The 20,589-nt window shown below is 39.8% G+C and overlaps 1 protein-coding gene across 8 annotated transcripts in view; it reads right to left on the reverse strand.

Annotated features, from left to right (window-relative positions):
• FHOD3 (formin homology 2 domain containing 3) overlaps positions 1-20,589 on the reverse strand; it is a 380,756-nt gene that overhangs the window by 196,218 nt on the left and 163,949 nt on the right. For all 8 annotated transcript variants that reach the window (XM_063399128.1, XM_063399121.1, XM_063399112.1 and 5 more), the window contains exon 4: positions 9,788-9,855. In XM_063399128.1, the coding sequence (XP_063255198.1) occupies positions 9,788-9,855 (68 nt within the window). The remainder of the gene's footprint in view (positions 1-9,787; positions 9,856-20,589) is intronic.

Here is a 20,589-nt window from a genome sequence, read left to right on the forward strand (position 1 = left end):
AGCATCATTATTTTTATGCCACAAGAAAGTTGCTTCATTTCCTAATAAGAATTAAGGTTTTGGAACATAGTTTGTCGAGGGGATTCAAACACTGCTGAAAGCTTCATTCCAAGTATTTGGGGAAACTCGATTAGTAAGTGAATATTCACACTTGGATATGCACATATGTATTTCTTTCTTACGTGGCTAACAGCTGTGCAGAGTACTGTCTTTCCAAGGAATCGTAAAACAAAACAAGTTGCTTGTCTATAAGATTTCTCTCAAGAAGAATCTCATTTTTATGTTTTGAGCTTCCCCCCCTCCTTTAATAAGCCATCCCATTGTTTCTGTGTGCTTAAGCATTCCCATATTTAATTCTATCTTGTATAATTATCTCCTGTCTCTGTTACAAAGTTAAAGACTGCTTATAATGTTAATTTCTTTAAATAAGGAAAACCATGTTTTTCCCATGGTTTCCAGGTTCCCCAGCTTTCCACATGACACATTATTGAGGGAGCCAGCAATCACATTTTATACTGACCAAACCTTCCAAAATACAAAGGTTGCTGTGATTCAGCCTACAAGTGAGATCAGCACAGGCAGAATACCAGTCACAGACAGGAGAATCTCCTTGCTAAGCTTTGCCTATGGGTTTACCAGAGGCGACTGCATTCAAACTGAGCTCCAGTGGTTGATGCATTTCACTGTCTGCTAGAGGAAGAGCTTCCCTCTCTGCTCAGTCATCCTACAACATCCCTATTAAGAGAGATTTAAACTCTGATTATCAGGTCAGCTCAGGTTTTGTCTGTAGACCAAAAATTTGGGGTCTTCACAAAGATATACTGCATTCACATTTCAACACTGTGATAATTCATCAGCGCAAAAGGTAAGATGAATATTGCCAATTCACTGGGCACCATGCATATGAGGAGAAATATAAACTCCACTTGAAGAGGAGGAGCATCCTCCTCTGCTGCCTGAAATCTTTTGGGACATGATGCTGGCAGCATACCAATACAGGATGCTATGAGCAGAAAGGGCACAGCTCATTCAGACACCACCTGAAGTTAAATTCCCTATTTTTCAAGAGGGAGAGCTAGTAAAATTTTGACCCTTTGCTATGTTCATCTCTGAAACAGTATCATGGCAGAGTGCACTGTCCCCAGGTCACATTATTATGTCAGAGCAAGGTCTCCTTGAAAAGCCCTCTTCCTCAGGTTGCCCTGCCAAGAGCTCATACTGCACAGCAAGGAAGCAGAACTGAAACAGAAACCCCAAATGATTATGCTCAATGTGAAAAAATAAAATGACAAGGAAAAACACATTGATCAATAAAATGCCAGTGCATTTTAGTCCTCTGAAAAACATAAAAGATGGCTGCATTCTTTAGAAGTTAAAGCACATTTTTTCAAACAGGCCCCACCCCCCCCACCCCCCCCCCCCCTTTTTATTTTTAATCTCCTGCAAAGTCAAGATAGGATCACAAAGTTCAGATGGTTTTAGGAGGATTAAGGTTTAGGGATTAAGCTTCATTCATTTGGGGATGTAAATTAGCGGCAGAGGGACAGCAGCTGACTGGTGAGGAAAGAGAGGAAGGAGGAGGTAGGTCAAAGAGCAAACCACGCACGACTGCAGGCTTTTGCTGGCATAAATCTCAAATGACAATGTATCTGGCACTCCACCACAAGAAAGTAAAATAAAGGAACATTGCCTAGTATACTTCAAAATCTTTCTCTGTTAATGAGCGCATAAAAGCAGAATTATAAAATCCAGGTTTCTATTAGCAATAGTATCAATGATGAATAGGTCCTTGTTCCACCCTTCCTATACTTAATAGTACAATGAGAATAGAAACAGATCTTCTTTCCTAAGCATTCCTCCCGCTCTAGCAGACCCTCACATATACAAAAAAAAAATCCCAAACCAATCCCATACTTTGCTCCTAATTTGACTGCCCATGGGCAGTAGCCATGTGGCAGCACAGAGCAGAACACACTTCCATGACCTGAGAGCCTTCATATCCACAGGCTCCCTGTATAATTTCAAATGCCCATATGATTCACCATCCCAGCAGCAATGGAAAATTAACACTCAATTCCTCTCAGCCACCCTTTCAGCTGCCTACCTCTGCAACCTCTGTGACTGCATCAGAAATATATCACAACTAAGCCTCCACAACAATATTTTTAACTGTTGCTACCCCCCTTCAGTATGCATCACATCTGCTGAAGTTACCAGCAAAATAATTACTCCCATTGACTAAAATGATGTAGTAATAAAAGTTATGTTGTGCTCTATTAGAAACAGAAATCCCAAAGTATTTCCATAGTCCAGCTTTTTTATTGGCTAAGTGACAGGTTGCATTTTACAGATCAAGATTGGCTTGCAATGTTTGCCATTAGAAAAGCTCACTCTGGCTTGAAAACTGAGTAAACATAGTCAGGAAGTGATTGAAGGGCCACAGATTGCCAAGATATAATTTATAGTTACTTTCCCACACTTCAAACCGTAGTTCTGTCCTTTGGATTCCAAAATTATTGATATAATTAAAATACTAGATTGCCAATCCAGAAGTGCCTGATATTATCTAATTCAATTGTCACTGTTTATTTCAGTCCATTTTAAAAGCCAAGTAATCTATTGCAAACAAATCTGGAAAGAAATTATTCCAAAAACATACACACACGCACATTTACATACACGTCCATACAACAGATACACAACATATACATCCATACATAAACTGAAGACTTACGAGTCTCTCAAGACGTGTTGCCATTTCAACCTCAGCTATTTACGAAGCTACAAAACAATTCTATGTATGGAGCAGATGAGCCAGTGGTTAAGTAGGCAAGTCTTGTACTAAACATGAAACCTCAGCTCTATTTTGTGTCAGGGCACTACTCTTAGAAGATGAACCAAACACAGATCTGAGACTCCTCTGCTGTCACAAAAGGTCCATTTCTCTTGGACGTGTATTTGCACTCCCTGATACTCGGTAACCCAGAAACTATCCCAGGACAGGAGCTTGGCAGGTTCACTTGCTGTCTTTCTTCTGTCAATCTCCCACCAGCACAGCTAGAAATACAGCTCTTTGAGAACAAGATTGTCCTGGACTGGGATGTCCCAAAACCGCTCAGCTGCTAGAAGTAAACGAGGTAGAAGCATTTTAGTGGTATATGGTCTGCATGGACCAAGCTGGTTTGTATCTCAATGGAAGCTCCTTCCCTTTGCTCTACTTGTTGATTACAAATGCACTTCACCCCCTTTACTGACCTCACCAGCTTTGCCAAGCTTCCATTCCTCTTCCCTCCAAACTTTTCCCTACGCTCCTCCATGCTGAGGCTCAACTCCTCATTTTCTTCTGTTCACCAGTCTTTACACATTCACAACTCATTTCATCTACATCTGTGTAGAAGCATGGCCATAACATGACACAAAGAGACATCAGTATTTTTACACTTTTCCCTTTTTTCCTAATCTTCCATCTATTTATATGGAGCAACATTTTTCAATAGCATGCACAGCAATTACCATCTCCCCTCACTTTCAGTGAGGCAATATACTAAGCCAGCCTGCGATGAAAAGTTTGGCTTCTGGTGATGACAACAATGAAAATTTATCCCCAGTTCTGTTGCTGGAGGGAAGGGATGCCATCCATAGGGACCTTGACAGGATTGAGGGGTAGGCCAGTGCAAACCTCATGGAGTTCAACAAAGTGACCCAGGTCATGGCAATTGCAGACACATTTACAGGTGGGGTAGAGAAGCGACTGAGAGCAGCCCTGTGGAGAAAACTTGGGGGAAAAATGGGGGGCAAATTTGGGTTGATGAAAAACTCAACATGAGCCAGCAATGTGCACTGGTAGCCAAGAAAGCCAGTTGTATCCTGGGCTGCATCCAAAGCAGCACGCATGGCCAGCAGGGCGTGGGAGGGGATTCTGCCCCTCTGCTCTGCTATGGTGAGACACACCTGGACTGCTGTGCACAGTTCTGGTGTCCCAAACATAAGAAGAACATGGAACTGTTGGAGCATGTCCAGAGGAGGGCCATGAAGTGGATTAGAGAACTGGAGCACCCCTCCCACAAAACCAGGCCAAGAGAATTGGGGCTGGTCAACCTGGAGAAGAGAAGGTTGCATGGAGACCTCATAGCAATCTCCCAATGTCAGAAGAGATTCTACAGGGAAGTCAGAGAGGGATTTTTCATCAGAAAGTGTAGCAATAGGACAAGGAGTAATGGGTACAAACTGAAAGTGGAAATTTAGGCTAGACCAAGGAGAAAAATTAGCCTACGGTCTTTCAAGCTTACATTTTTCTGACAAGTAACAAACACACGTATTGGCACCAAACACATAAGGAAAGAAATAGAAATTTGCTCAACTACAACAAAAACAAAGATTCCTTCAGTGGATGCAACTAAAAACCCCCCAAAATTACTGTTAAGTTAATTAAAGATAAAATTTAGAGAGGAAAGGATCCTTAGCCTTCACAACAAAGTTGCTCCCATGAACTTTGAAACTTAAGTTTGCTTTCTTCAATTACCAAGATTTAATTATTGTGATCCTGCCTCACCTTCACCACTATCTTCTTCAAAAAAGTCCTATTTCTCCTTTACTCTGAACATGGTGCTTCCCTTCTTCTGTGACTTTGGTCATTAACTTCACTACTTTTACATAACCTGCCTGATATTTGCATCTGTTGAGGGAGCTGCAGGTAGAAAGCCACCTTATTGTGATGATATAATATTTACTTCTAGTGCTCCCACTGAACTTAACTTTGTAGCTGGGATGATGTCATGTTCATCTGAGAAAAATCCCAATTATCATCAAGTTCTACTACTGAAAATGCTGGGCTGCCTTTTTGGGTTGTGCAGAACAATAAACTGAGAGGGAACTGAACAGTGCTGCAGTTCTTAAAACAGGCTGAAAGAAAGAACACAGAAAAGAAACTGTGCTCCTATTTAACATGTTGAACAACTTGTACATACATTTCTGCTTTCAGTATTTCATTTTATTCAGTTAATAATGCCCAGATAATAAGTTTTTTTCCCCATATAACTTTTTTTTCTCCACCTATGAGTGCAAGAAGCAAGCAAGCAAAGATAAGTCACACCTCAGTCTCACATGAAGCTATTCAATTATTAGGCAGAAAATCTTTGGTTGCCTCCCCCCTATAATGGCATTTAGCAGGAAATGAACAAAAAAACCCTCCTGCTGTACCTATCTCAGTTTCCTACAGTCGATCTCCCTATATAAACTCAACCACCAGATAAAAACAGCAGTAAAACTAAAGACATTTTATGCCACTGCCGTGATGTGGACAGAATTTCATTTTTTGCACCTTTCGTAGACAGCAGATACATCAACACACTGTGTGTTTTTCTTCTCAGTCAATAGCAGAATTAAAAACTCCTAGAAAAGTCACCTAGAGCAGACACTACCAGGAATATTCTTCATGGCAGATAAGCAACAGATTAAACAACATTCAGGCATTGCATTACGTACCTGAGGAAGCTAAAGTAGACAGGGGCATCATACTAAACAACATTTCCTGTTCCATTTCAAACATTCACAGTGATCAGAGAATGAATACTGGTGGCTTCCCAAGTTTTAAGCTACCTTTATGGTGTAAGCAGTTCACATTTTTTATTCTCATTAAGCACTGTTTGGATCTCGGCCTGTAACATTGTCTAGACATGAAGAAGGCACTCTACTTGCTAATGAAACTGAGAAACTCATTTTGACATTTAATGTGTCATATCTATTTTATTTATAATCTCTAAAGAGTAATGAGACCTCCTTTGTAAAATAGGATTAAATAGATCTGTAAACTGCTTCACAGAACTCTGGTGAATTTGATTTGGGAAGGAAATGAAGGTTTCTCTTTTTCATGACTTAACCAAGAACCCTTCCAAGAGGCTCTTAAAGGGGAGAGGTGGCAGGCAGCCTCCTCACAAGTGATGACAGCAGCCCCTAAATCAAGTGTCACACAGCTTCAAACCCTAAGGAGTCATCAGTCATGCTTGCAGGAGGGGAAGGAGCAGCCTCCTTCCTTGAGATCAATGAGGCAAACACAGACTACTCCTGCACTCCTAAGGATGATTGATGACTCCTTAGCAGCTGAAGTGTGTGACATTTGATTTCACTCACTGATTAGATTGTGTCTTCCAAACACCTTCTAGTTAATGTTTCCAGGGCCCCCACATAGCTGTTCTTTGTGACATTTTTTAACACAAAGCTCAATTGTTTGATGATTAATGAATTTCTCAACAACAGATGAAAATTTTGTAAGAGAATTTTGTAATTGTGTCCCTTGGTACTCTGATCACAACACAAAACAGGAACATAGGCTCCTCACGAAAACTTTTGGGAGACCTCCTGCACTTGTCAAATGACACTTGTAGGCAAAATAATCTTAAAAAAGAACTGTCTTTTTTCCTTAAGACTTCAAAATATACACTTGAGGTCTGCTTTTCAGAAAACCCAATGCATTCATTGATATTGATTAAAAATATTTTCCAACCCTTTAAATATGCAGATTCCACAAGGTTATACATTTCAACAGACTTGAAATGTGCTTTATGGTTTTCTTTTTTTTCTTACAGCACCATATTCTTATCCAGTTATTTCCTATTTTGGAATGATGCAATCAGCATGATTTGAAACTATGCTTTGTAACTACAAGGTATACTTGCTTACAGGTTTTAAAGCCTGACTGGTTTATGTTACATCCTGTTGTATCATGAGCCATGTTAAATAAACTTTTCTAATATCATTTAAATCTTACAGCACTATTTACATTTATTTTTGTGGTTTTGCTGAATTTTTTTGCTTTTAAGATTGATATTGAAGTAAATGCTTTAAGCAGATGTATTTTTAACTCACTTAAGAAAAGAAGAACATTTTTTGAGCCTGATTTTCTAAGTGCCATGTTCAGCTGGATTCTGCTCAATATCGTTGGTAGTTTTAGCACTTTGCCCAAAAATGATGAGGTTTTGGTAAATACAAGACCCAGGCAATTCACAAGTCTGTCAGACAAGCCATTCAAAAGGAGAGAAACTGTACTGGTTGTCAATCACATATTACTCTGTAAGTTTGTCAAAAAGCGTACTGGTAACAGAGGAAGAAACCTGCAGTACAATCCAGAAAACGATGATGACTCTCTCACCCCTTCAGAATGAATGACTGGAACAGAATGGCAGCACTGTCAAAGAAAGACACTCCACATAACCTTTATCATTTTGCCAAAACCAGCCCACCAGAAGAAATCAAAGAGAAATTCCAAGTGTGGACTTGCCAAACGAATCTTTCATCTAAATTTTGAAACAAAGACATTGCTCTTGCCAAACACTGCTAAGCTTTGCTGAGGCCTCACATGAAAAATCAAGAGCTCTGACAATTTGGAATTCAAATTCAATGTAAAACTTGGGCTTATTCCCAATTAATGCAAATGAGAGACTGCACACTACCTTGAAGGTCTTTAAATTAAAAGTGATCCTGACATAGAACTGTGCCAATTTAAGTCAGCAATGATGAAATTATTAAAAAATGGTGTTAGGAACTGTCCTGGCACTTAAATACATGATGAAGTCTCCATAACACTCTGAAAACTTGTTATTATGAAAACACTCTTTTCAAGTCAACATCTTATTTCCAAAATATTACTCTCAAGGATTTTAAAATACTCTCTGTAACGGCATACAAAATCAAAAAATATATTTATGTTGAAAAACACACTTTAAAAATACACTTTTACCATAATGATAAGTTTCTAATGCTGACATATTTTCATGTCATTTACCAAAAAAAAAAAAAAGACATTTTAGACAATAATTTTTTGTTTATAATATAACCTAACTATATTTTAAATTTTATTCAGTAAAAAACTGGAACAGCTTTTCTTTGTAAAACTAATACCAAAACAACCTTACATTCTCTCTCATGGTTCATTATGAGATAAACTAAAATCATACTCAAAGGATGCCCTTATCAATGCTGTTAAGGACAGGAAAGCTAGCAGGTAAAGCCAGGTTGACAGGGGCTTGTTTTCCTATTGAAAGTGTACCACCTCAAATACTTGAAAAAATTCTATGAATACTCTCCAGCCCTAGGAACACCTTTCAAGTACCCCCCTAAGAGAACCTGCCTTTTATGAGTATATGTAGATTTTTTTATGGGTATGTTTGCTCGACAATTAGCCACAGTTCCACCGGAAAGAGCTTCTTTCCGGTAATTCCCAAATTCCTTTCCATACCACATACATTAGAAAACAAGAATGTTAAATTCTTCAAGGAAAATTATGTCCTCAAACAGTCAGATAGGTTTCACTTAAACCTAAATTAGTTTACAGATATGGATTGTGTGCATCAATTTTCCTTTCTCTCTCATTATTTTTCAACACAGCCAACCTCTTAAATTAACTAGGAATAATATTTAAACAACATTTTCATTAGAACAACTGATCAGCTGGAAGAAAGAGATCTTACTGGTGTGTTCTCTGAAAGAATTGAGCACTTGTGCTCAGTAGTACCTACTGGACTTCAAAAAACCTGCAGGGAAGAGGACATTTATGAATACTCAAACAGGGAGTATTCATGATGGAATGGCATGGGAGGTGCAGGACGGGTGGGAAGAGAGGCTCAGCACTGATTGCTAAATATGTGTGAGTGCCAGATTATCTGTGTAACAGAGAAATGCAAAGAAACACAAATATTTCCCAGAAACAGCTGAGGTGCAAAAAAAGAGAAGAAACCAGAGAAGACTCTTGGAAACCTGCCTGATTTCCTGTAAGCACACAATCCACACGCTTGGCAAGCTCACAGGGAAACCCAACTGGCATCCTTGTGACTCTCAAGCAGTCTCCCTCTGGGAATGAGGGACAATTTCTCTTGGACAGACAATGGCTTTCTCAATCTGCACTCATGGGATGACCAGACTGTTTTGAAGTGGAACTACTTCTTAGTCCAAAAATTTCAAAATTCAGGGATATTTTTCTGACCCAGAACACATCTTCAGCTACCAAGATTTAACATTAAATGGTCCACCCTTCACCACTCAATCCTATTGTTTAGAAAATTTTAATTCTGGCATTTTCTAAATTCTAAGTGCTTAACTTTGAAACCTGTAAAAAGGATTATCTGTTTAGAAAATTTGCAATTCTGCAGTCTTGCAGATTTCTTAAATGTTTTTATTCTTCTTAGAATAAATGTCTATTTAAAACAAAGCAAAAATGTTAAACTAAGAGTTTGAAGTCTTTCCACCTACCTATTATAGCTAAAAGAAGGATCGTAAGTTGTCATCCTCCATTTAGATCCATTAGTAAAGGAGAAGTGCTCCCCGTATTGTTCTCACTTATATTTACTGAAAATGGAATGTCTCAAATGAATTCCATTTTAGAAACACATCGAGAGTATGCTCTAATTCTCACAGATGGTTTTTTTTTTCCCTTTCCTGACCTCTTCTCTCCAACAAGGTTCCTTGCAGTCCTGCAGTTTTCCCTTCTCCTTATCCAGTAAAACCAATCTCAAATCAAATATCTTAATTCAAGCAAATTTCTTATCAACCACACCACTTGTCTATCACATTGCCTACTTCCCCACAGGACCCAAAGTACTCCAGGTTTCAGATTTCCTCCATAATGAACATTCACGTTCACATCCATGCCTTTCCTTAAAATGATCAGTCACTACCATATCCTCCTCAGCTCTATGAAGTATCTTCATGGCTTATCAGTAAATCTTTTCCTCTAAACTCAGTCTAAATTCAAACACATTTGGATTCACAGAATAGACAGCTATTATTTGCTCACCTGAAATATTTGTTTCAAGGAAAAAAGTGCCCGTCTCAGCTCACGTCCATTGGAATTATAAAGTTTTTCTGGGAAAACAAAACAACAGAAAAAAACTTCAGCATAAACAAAACTGACAACACAGCAAGAATGTAGTACAGCTTTTGAAACAATTGTAGCACCAACTTCCTATTAGGCAGACTTCTCTTAAAAAAATTAGCTTCTTAAAATATACATATAGGACTTATTCATTAAATGTGCATGTAAACCATGATTTAGTTGTCTATAACTTAAGATGGCATCTCCCAGGTAAATTCACAACAGCTTCAACAAGATCAGTGAGAAACAATACTCTCTGGAGATTTTGAAAATGCTTAGAAATACTGTTCTTTCTGCATTAAGGTAAATCTAGGGTTTACTGGAAGTACCAAATTAATCTCAAAAGACTCAGCTGAGACCACTCTTTGCCTTTGTTATCAAAGCTAGAGCCACTGAATCCCATCCTTGACTGCCTTCCCTCTAGACATTCTTTTCTCATGTTCTCATCTTTCTATTGTTAAATCCTTTCTCCAATAGCAATGAATGTTAATACCAGAAATAGTCGGACAGTCTGTTCTAAGCATAATTCAAAACAGTGTTTTATTCTCCTGAAAACTGATCTTGACCTTTTTGTAAATGAAGCAGAAGCCTTCTTTTCATCATCCAATACTGAAATGTATTACTTCATTTATTCCCCTCCTAATGCATTCTTACAGAAATAATTTAAAGACAAAAACAACTCTGCTATCATTCTGAACCCTGCTACAATGTTTGAGCCTTTGGAATAAGTCTTGGACCGTGCATCTCAAGTCTGCTATTGCAAATTTGTGACTGTGCAGGGAAAGAGCAGGTGAGCTCTTCAAATCTTCCTGGCCTACTACGCTTAGTGTGTCTGCTAGCAAGAGACTTAATGGAACACTTCTACAGTCCTAAATTTAATTTTATTACACTGCTGCAATCTAAGGGCAATGACAAAGGAAAATCAAATCTTCATGGTCACCTCAGGTGACACACTTTGCCTCACCCACAAATAATCATGAAAACACCCTCTCTGCAATGGGCAGTGGCCAGCAGGTTCTGAGATCAAAGCTGGAATGCCCATGGAAGGATAATATTCTTAGGAGAAAATTAAATATAAAACCCAAACATTTTATTTCTTACTTTCTGTTGTCTATTTCTCTTTCAAATACCACTTTACATTACAAAACCAAATTAAATTTTATTTCCCGCTGTCAGGAACTTGCAAAAAAGGCACCAGCATTTGAGGATTCGATGCTTTATAACTCAGTGATCATTTTTTACTTCAATCAAGGAAGGTGGGATTTAATTCAGAAAAAAACCCCAACATTTCTTATTCCCAACAGTCATCTTCAACCAAAGGAAAAACATGAAGTAATATGTCACCAGAACTAACACTTTTTAAAAAAAACTTTGAAAGTTGTTTTGTTCATCCCTAATTGCCTCTGATTTCAAAGGCAGAATGTACAGAACTGACAAAACTATTGTTGTTATAAGTTGTCTCCTTTCTTGCACTTTTTACAGATTCTTGACAACACATTGGAGGAATGGATTTCACTTCAAGTTATAAACTTAGAGGCACACTTTAATTACTCTCACTTAAAAACGCACTGGCATGTGGGACCACATTTCTTGGCAGGATAAAGAGTAATTTTGTCAGGAAAGCCTAAAGAATAATAAAGATCTTCTAAGACCCAGTCTGTCAACTTTACATGCCACATTACACAAAATATTCCTTTTTGAAAGTTACCTCCATCTGGCATTTGTTATTACTAATTTCCCTCTATTCATAATTCACCAGCATCATTATAAGCAGAATGTCTCCAAACAAGGCAGTGCATTATCATCTTAATTAAGAGAGGCACCACTTCTTAAAGTCCTGGCAACTTTGTACATAAATATCAATGTCCTAACAAATGCCATCTGTTGGTCTCGGTCTTAAACAGAAATCATCGTCCCAGCCCGGGGTGAAGTCCTAACAAACCATTGTTATGATACCATAACACTGGTTGTTTCATTGGTGCATGAAGATTTTTGGTACATCTCAGAGGAACAATGCTGAATATTTTTTCTTCTTGGTCTTCTCACAGAGCATAACCTCATCCTTGGCAGTCAGCACAAACAATGCTCTCCCTGCTCGTCTGTAGCAAAGAGGACACAACTTACAGAGTGCACCTCAAAAAGGGGTTTATCCTTAGAGATAAGAATCAACAACTACTGCAAGTCTCAAGTTTGACAACAGTTGTGGCACATGTCACAAGTGTTTGAGGTGGGCTGAAATCCACCTGAGGAGTGACAGCCCAGGTAAGTCATCTCATTTCTGACATCTACCATAGACAATGTACACTCGCAGGTACTTCCTCACACAGAGCTGATCTTGTTCAATCAGCTCAAAGATACGAGTCCACAGCATCTTCACCTGCTACTCTTACACACAGGCAATGCACTCTGCCTAAGTCTTGACACCCACTTCTTACAGTGCCGGAAGCCACCAGAAACATTCACTGACCATAACCTGAGGAGGAAAGTGAGGTGGCCATGCTACATCAGGAGATGTTTTGGGTTAGAAAACATCAGTCCAGGATGAACCTCACCCAGGGCAGGGAAGCCTACGTAAGCCAAGGTACTGCACGGACCCTTGAAAACACTTCTACTTTTATTGTTTCAGATTACAGCTGGGAGACACTTGCTGAGATGCTCTCAAGGCCTTAGAGAATTCCCACTTGTTAACAGTAACTTTAGCACACCAGAGACCTCAGGTTCATCCTGAAAGATCTAGGCTGCAACTGAGGTTACAAAAATGCACCAGGAGGAACTAAAAGGCAAAAATACCAGTTCTGTGCTCTTTTCCTATGGAAGAAAAACAAAATTTAAAAGAAAGAGAGAGAGAGAGAGAGAGAGAGAGAGAGAGGAAAGCACATTTCCTTACAATGTTTTCACTCTGCAGATGATTCAAAAACTAGATAGTAAATGTTTTTTAGTGCTTGTTTCATACAAATAGTACAAAGTGTTGCCCTCTGAAGCAGACAGAGAAATAACCTTCCATGTAAAAGCAGGGAGGTGACTAATTGCCGTAGTACCTCCCTGGGAGAGTTGTCTGTAACTGAAACAAATGATGCCTACAGCTTTGAAACGGGAGTCTAGCCTGCTACTATCACCTAACTCAGAAAATTCACAGGTGCTTCAAGGACAGTCCACAAGACTTGCATGTTCACTGCTTTGCTATAAGGTATCAGATAAGCTTGAATATGTACACCAAGACTGCTTAACACCAGAAAACAAACCTCTGAATTTCAAGCAGGAACATGTGCTGCTACACCTCTCCCTGAAACTCCTCTGGTCCTTTGGTAAAACACATTTCCTGTCCTTCACCAGGACAGCTGCAGGCTGGAGACATTCTACATCCTTATGCCTCAAGGTAAGATAAAACAGGTCAGTGAGTTTGTAGGTCAGGGAGTTTGTGGTATCTGACACATAGACTTCATCTACTTATTAATGATAGTGGCTTTGACAGCTGTGTCCTGGGAGATGATGCTATTGATGCTATTCGTCAAGAAATAAAGAGCTGCATCCGCAGTTGTGAAATCATTTTAATTGCACATATGTGGGATTGCATTTTATGGAAATGGTTTGCTCTTGTTCACCCCTGGGAAATGTATGGTTTACCCCAAGTCTGTACCCTCCCTGCAGTATCCTGTATCTGTAACCTCATTGGCTGGAGAATGTTACCGCGCCCCTTTGAACCTCTGTGATAAGAATGCTAACGCAAGAAGGCTCTGTCTCTTTGCCCCTCTTCCCCTGGAGGTCTCCAGACGCTTCCCTTCCCTCTTCCCCCTTCCCCCTCTCCCCTTCCCTTCCCCCACTCCCGCAGGACCATGCTCCCTGCCTGGAGTGGGACTCTGAATAAACCCTCACCTCATCAGCACCCCACCGGCATCTGAGTCTCTTTGCCTGCCAGCACGGGAACCCCACGACCCAAGGACCCGGGGGTCTCCAGGGGACCCCCCAAAATTTAAACTACAACACATATACACAGAGGACAGAAAATTCTCCTTGTGGTTCCTTCTGATATTAACTAACACTAGAGGGCACTGCTTATTTCCTTATCTTACGAAAGAAAGGCACTCTATCTCTCCATAGGCTTCCCGCTGATTGAGCAGCAATGTTTGGGATGCAGAGTTGGTACTCCATTAACCTTGAAACCCTGTTTTCAATCTGTAGACTGTAAGATAGCCTACGAAATTGAAAACCATCAGCACTGCCAATCTCAAACATTTAAAATCAGAGTCAACTCTCTGGAAACTGATAGAAAATCAGGTACTGGTATGGGCCTGATCTTCATTTACCTTTCTGGAAGAACAAAGAGTCACACTTATTAAATTATCCTTCACATCATAGCAGGGAGGTGTATATCCTCAGGTACATAGACAGAGAGATAGATTCCCTTGGCTCTTGTTTCTAGAGGCAGGGAATCATAGATAACCAGACCTATGGTAGAGACAGACACATGACAGGTAGCAACCTGCAAGTGGCTGTTTTCCTGCAACATTAGAACTTTGGTTAAGAGAAGACTTTATGTTCTAAAAGAAAAAAAATTATTTATTACTCTGTATTTTTTCTTGTTTTTACCTTTGTGAAAAAGAACTCAGGCTAAGTGAAAAGGGATTCCCTATAGGTGAATTTGGTACAAATGTAGCAGTGGAGGGAAGGCAGTTTGGCTTGAAATCAACATCTTTTCAGAAAAGAAGAGAACTCTTTAAAGATATTTTATCAGACAACTTGTAGCTTTCAAATGGATTTCATATTTTAAAAGATAATTGTCAGAGGCTCAAATTTCCCTGCGTTTTCACCTCTTTTACTACTTGGGAAATGGGAGTTTATAATGAAAGTAATAATTTGTCCTTATATTCTTAATTAAAGTACTGACTTTTGCCTTCTATCAGAAAAAAAAAATAGTGTTTTCAATCCACAGTAATAAAAGAAAAAGTGGAACTGGCTGAACATTGCTTGGTTCAGTCCCACGTGTTATACCTGACCTCTGACCGACAGGGTACCATCCTCCTCCCTTCCTCTTCCATCACACCCATTGAATTAGTCCCTGGGATATAGTAATTTATACAGCATCAGCCTTTTGAGCTGTTGGCAAAGGTTTGTGAACATCTGGCTGAGCACAAATGGGAGTTGCTCTGCTTCACTTGCTGCTGCCTGAATGACCTCCATGTCTCCCTTCCATGCCTCTTTTCTTTAAACTATAATTTCAAGATGAAGCTCCTTTCCTTACAAAAACATAAAAGGGAGATTAACTCCGCATTTGATTACATTAGCAGGATACCTGGTGCAGATCCACTTAAATGACATTTGAAACATTTCCTGCCATTCATTTTTACCTTGCATGGGACAGAAGTAGCAATATTCTCTGTCTTCCAATAGCCACTTGCCAATTAGCCAGTACTTATAAACTAAAAAATTTAATTCCTCTCCCTGCAACAAGGAATAAAATATTTTTAAATGGTCACTAGGAAGAAGTATTAGTGATAAAATTCAAAGGCTTTCAAAATTTAAATTAACTGCCTACCTTTCCAACAGCACTGATGGGAAAGCAAACTTGAAAGAACAAAGAAAAGTGTTTATAATGGTAAGAAATTTTGGCATTCATTCTTTCTGTGAATGCCCATGCCATACTTATAAATTTATTACTGCACTATTCCAATTTTAAATGCATGTTATTTTGTCTGAGTGAATGTATACAATTGTAAAACTAAAAATTTGAGCAATACAGCAAGAAGTCAGGCAAATGGGTCCACTCCTATGAACAAGCATCAGGAACCAGCCTGGTAGACTTCACTCAAATAGGCCCACGGGTACATGTAGTGCTGCAGATCTATAAAACAACTGTATATAAAACTAATTAGCGTAGGGTGCCAGTCTTTCACTGTATGTCAAACAAATTAAAGCAGTTCTCTAAGAAAAGACCTGGTCCTGTGCCAAGAATAGGCGCTTTTCTTAGTTTAGCTTTTGTCCACGAAAGTTAGTCATAAATGTGTTGGCCAGACAAGGCACTCTCCTTTTCTTCCCAGACCCCCTAGAAAATGCACGAAGAAGGGATTCATTCACAGGCATAATGCCCACAATTGCCTTAACACAATTGCTGCTTCTGCTGAGGTTACTTCGTTTTGCATTTTACAAATTTCCTCTTTTTCCCTCTGAATCTGATCTTATTTTGTCTGGATAAATGGTTATGCATTAATTAGTGGAACATGTCACATGTGAGCTCCAGCTACATATTCTCCCACTGATCCAGGGATAAATGATTAGCACTTAGTGCAGGAAAGGAACTTTCTCACAATAAAGGACCTTAGGCCAAGCAAGTGGCTGCCTACAAATTTTGGGAAGCTGAGCCCACATCACTGTCAGCACCCACTGCTTTGGAGGAATGTGCAGGCTGCCTCCAAGGAATGCTGCCCCAGCTCCCCGGCAGAGAAAAAACCTCCCTAGTCTCCTTTTCATTCAGACACTCAGCAGCTGCTTAGCTAATTATCTGGGACAGTGGGTCCCCTCAGCAGCAGGGTCCTTTGCCCCCACCGGGAGAGGGGGATCCTTTGTCGGGAAAGGATCCTATTACGCCTGCATATGAGAAGAGCTCAGCTTCAAGCCTGCATCCTTATTCCCTTTCTTGTAAAGGACCTGCAGGTGGGGAGTGGGAGGAGGGAAAGACAAAATAGCCTTGGACACCCTTTCCTATCCCATACCCTAAAGCCATGCTGGCAGAGCCTCAAAGTAAAGAGTGCAAAGAGCCACCTGCAAACCCCAGGGAGCCTGTGGGTTTGGACTGACAAGCAGAGAGAACTCCAGTGCAGGATCTCCCCTGGGAACAAAAATTACTCAATTCGGCCAGCACTTCAGAGCAATTCTATACACTCACATATGGGATTTTCTGCCTCTTTGAAAGCAGAAGTCTGCTTTTCTGACACTGCAAAAAGTACCCAGCACAGTCCCTGGATTTCCACAAGGAGAGTACACACGGCAAAACCCCCACTCTGTGAAGATGAGTTGGAGCTAATATTTTCTGAATATTTCTCTGAAATGGCAAATGTCTTAACTTCTATCAGAAGGGAATTAACATAAAACTGTCAGCACAAGAATGATTACATGTTTAAACCCACTGAAAAAAGTATCTGCTCCTGCAGGTGTAAGAGTCCTCCCTCACTTCTTGCTCATGTGTTTCTAAGAGATATGAAATGAGACTCAATCAATTGTGGGAAACATGTAATATTTAAGAAAAGTCCAGAGGATCAAGAAGAGAGATGATGTCCCTAAGGATGAGGAATCAGAGACATGTAACAACAGCTCCTTTTCATTCTGAGCACATCATTCCTGAATGTACTGGTGACTCCCCTGCCCTTGGTTCTAGGTGTTAGTCAGTGCTGGAGGTTCAGTATAAACTACTGTAACTACTGTAATTATTCAGTAACATCTGAATAATTCCACAAGACTTAAAAGAAGGAGGTTTTTATGCAGCTATCTGGTAGAAGGGACTTTCCAGTCTGTAGCCTACTCCACTGTCATGGTTTAACCCCAGCTGACAGCCAAGCCGCAGGCAGCCACTTGCTCAGTCTCCCACCAGTGGGATGAGGGAGAGAATGGAAAGTGTAACAGTGAGAAAACCTGTGGGTGAGATAAAGACAGTTTAATAGTAAAAGAAAAAGCCACTCACACAAGAAAAGCCAAACAAAGAATTTATTCACCACTTCTGGTGGGCGGGCAGGTGTTCAGCCATCTCCAGGAAAGCAGGGCTCCATCATGCCTAACACCGACTTGGGAAGACAAACACCCTCATTCCCAACATTCCTCCCTTCCTCCTTCCTTCCCCAGCTTTATACGCTGAGCACGACACCATATGACCTGGAATGTCCCTTTTTGGTATGCTGGGGTCAGTTCTTGTGCACCCCTGGCCCTCTCGCTGATGGGGTGGTACAAGAAGCAGAAAAGGCCTTGACTCTGTGTAAGTGCTGCTCAGCAATAACAAACACATCCCTGAAATACCAACAGTGTCCTCAGCAGAAATCCAAAACAATCCAAAAGTCTGTCCCAAACTAGGTACTATGAAAAAAATTGACTCTACCCCAGCCAAAACCCTCTGTCACTATAACAGGACTATGGTGATCTCTTCTGAACAATTTCTACCAAACTTCTGCATATTCTGCCTGGTTTCAAGCAAACCACATGTCATGCATAAACCATTAGCAAGAGTTTCCCCTTTACAAAGCTCTAAATTACTATCCTTTTACTTCTGTAGATCCATTCACATGGAACTAGGAAGAACATTTGTTGTGCTATCTACACACATTATGGCAAAAACTTGCCAATGATTTACACTAAAGGGAGATGTAAAACGGAGCAAATGTTTATATAGTTAAGTGCAAAAGGAAACCTTAGTCTTCATCTGCTGGATCCAGGCATTTACAGCTGTGGAAGATGGGGCTCTCTCTCTATGTTGCACTGCATTATGTTAAGATCCTAAAAACTGATGGTGTCAAAACTTCCTCTTACTGTTTCCACTTCTAAATTAGCATATTAAGGCCCTGCTTGCTCATAAGCAAAAGAAAGGACATATAAGGTGATGTGGCTGAGAGCAGGGTGAAGCTTCCTGACAAAAAGGGCTTGTACTTTTCCTTTCAGTTTTATGTCTCTGCTCACTACTGTTTTCCCAATTCTCTACTGCAGAAACCTGTGTCAGTTGTCTTTGCTGCTGCAGAAAAAAGGGCATAAGCAGTAAGAAAGCCCAACAGCAGGAGAGCACAACAGCAGGTTCTACCTAACATACAAAGTAAAAATCAGAGTGGGACATTAAAACTCAGTGTCAACAAGGAATCACTTAACTAAACAGAAAGCAACAGCAACAATCCCAAACAAGTTTGAGAATTTCCATTATTAAAACCCCCAGACTTTTAAAATTAGTTGTATCTGGAGAGATAAAGAAAATGCACAGAGTGATCATTGTCAAAAGACCTCTTTTAGAACTGGTTTTCAGGGTCTGGTGGGGAAAATATTGCAGGCCAGTGCCACAAAATGTTTTCCTGCCCTCTATGAGCCAAAAACTGTGACTGGAGCAGTAAGTCAGCTCTGAATCCACTTCCCATTTGGTTATCACCACTACTTTTATTTCTAGTTCCAAATTACTTCCCTCATGTATGCTTTCTGATTTTGTAAGCTAGAATACAGTATTCCTCTTTACAGTTACATTTCTCAGTGAGTCTGGTGCCTACGAATAACTTTGAACCCATGGGGTCACTATGTGACCCATGGGGTTCTATGCACACAGAACAAACTGCTCAATCAGCTCAGTCTTCCTTCCTTCCTTGAAATAAAAAATGAAAACATATTCAAAAGTTACAGCCTTTCCAACATATTAAGAAAATAAAGAGGCTCTGCCTCTTTAGCCAACTTATTTCAGCTATGGAATAGGCACCATAGTGTACTTCTCTACAATGATTTATTTCGATAGGTCCTCTCCACTTGAATGCAAAAGGCACTAATATGCTCTTTAGTTCTGAAGTGCAGGAAACAGTACTTTGGGTTGACAGCTTCAAAGGAGGGCACTTCTGCATGTCCCAAAAATGCTGACTGCTCTTCGGTAAAAGTCAAAGGGTTACAAAAGGGAAAAGGCTGCGTAACAAGGTCAAATATTACAGCACCGTATTAGAGCAAGTGCTGATGGAAAAGACTTGAGAGGTCATCTTGTTCATCCCCCTGCTAATGTAAAATTGCTCCCTAGAGAGTAATACAGCAGGAAAGTAGTTGTTATGGTAAAATATAGGTTACACAATTCAAGACAATGGAGCTGGAGAAAATTGCTAGAAAAGAAAATAATATAGAAGAACTTACTGCTTCTTTAGAGATTACTGTAGCAAAATTGAGGCTAAGCCTTAATTTTAATAAGTATGTGGAGACCAACCTTTAATGTTTGTTTCAGTTTACAATTCAGTCTCTAAGTTGCTGATCTGTGTGCTTGAACAAGCACATTAGCCAGTGCCTCCTGGATTAGAAATATTTCATAAGAACATGCTAGTCATGATTTGAGTTTTCTAGTTTTACTCTGTTTTAAACACAGCGCCACTATGTTGCTCTGCATGTTCAATCAGTATTAGTAAACAAAGAGCAACAAGAAAATTATAGCAACTCATCACCAAAAAAAGAAAAAAAAAAAACAAACAAAAAAACCCCCCAAACAAACCAACCCCAAACAAACAAACAAACAAAACCCCAGAAACAACTAGGCACACCCTCACTATTCCTTGAATTATGGATGCCTTATCTGTGCCAATAGCTTGGCAAAAGGCACAACGTCTGAGCACGAAGACATCGCCGCTTTGTGCCAAGAACCTGAATGAGCTCCTAAGCTTAAAACTCATATCAAGTTTTTCTGTTGCATAATACATGACAAAATACGTCAGATGCTATCTCCAAGCCCAAGTTGTTGCAGTGATCCTAAGTCCAGATTCAACAAGTGCATCAGAATTTAACTAGTCCTTTCACTTCAGAGGTTGTAGACTCCTAATTAACTGCATGCACTGGAGCATCAATGTGTTCAAAAATTTGGAAAGCAAGGATGAAATAATTCATTTGATAGCAAGGCAACAGGCAAAAGAGGAGCAGCAGCAGCAGTTCATGTTGAAAACCGGATAAAGCTGCTTCTCCTCAGATTGCTGCTAGCAATTAAAATGGTGTGTGCATTTTTAAATACCTGAGTTTGCATTGCCTATGTG

This window comes from Prinia subflava, chromosome 1 (assembly GCF_021018805.1).
Source record: "Prinia subflava isolate CZ2003 ecotype Zambia chromosome 1, Cam_Psub_1.2, whole genome shotgun sequence".
NCBI lineage: Eukaryota > Metazoa > Chordata > Aves > Passeriformes > Cisticolidae > Prinia > Prinia subflava.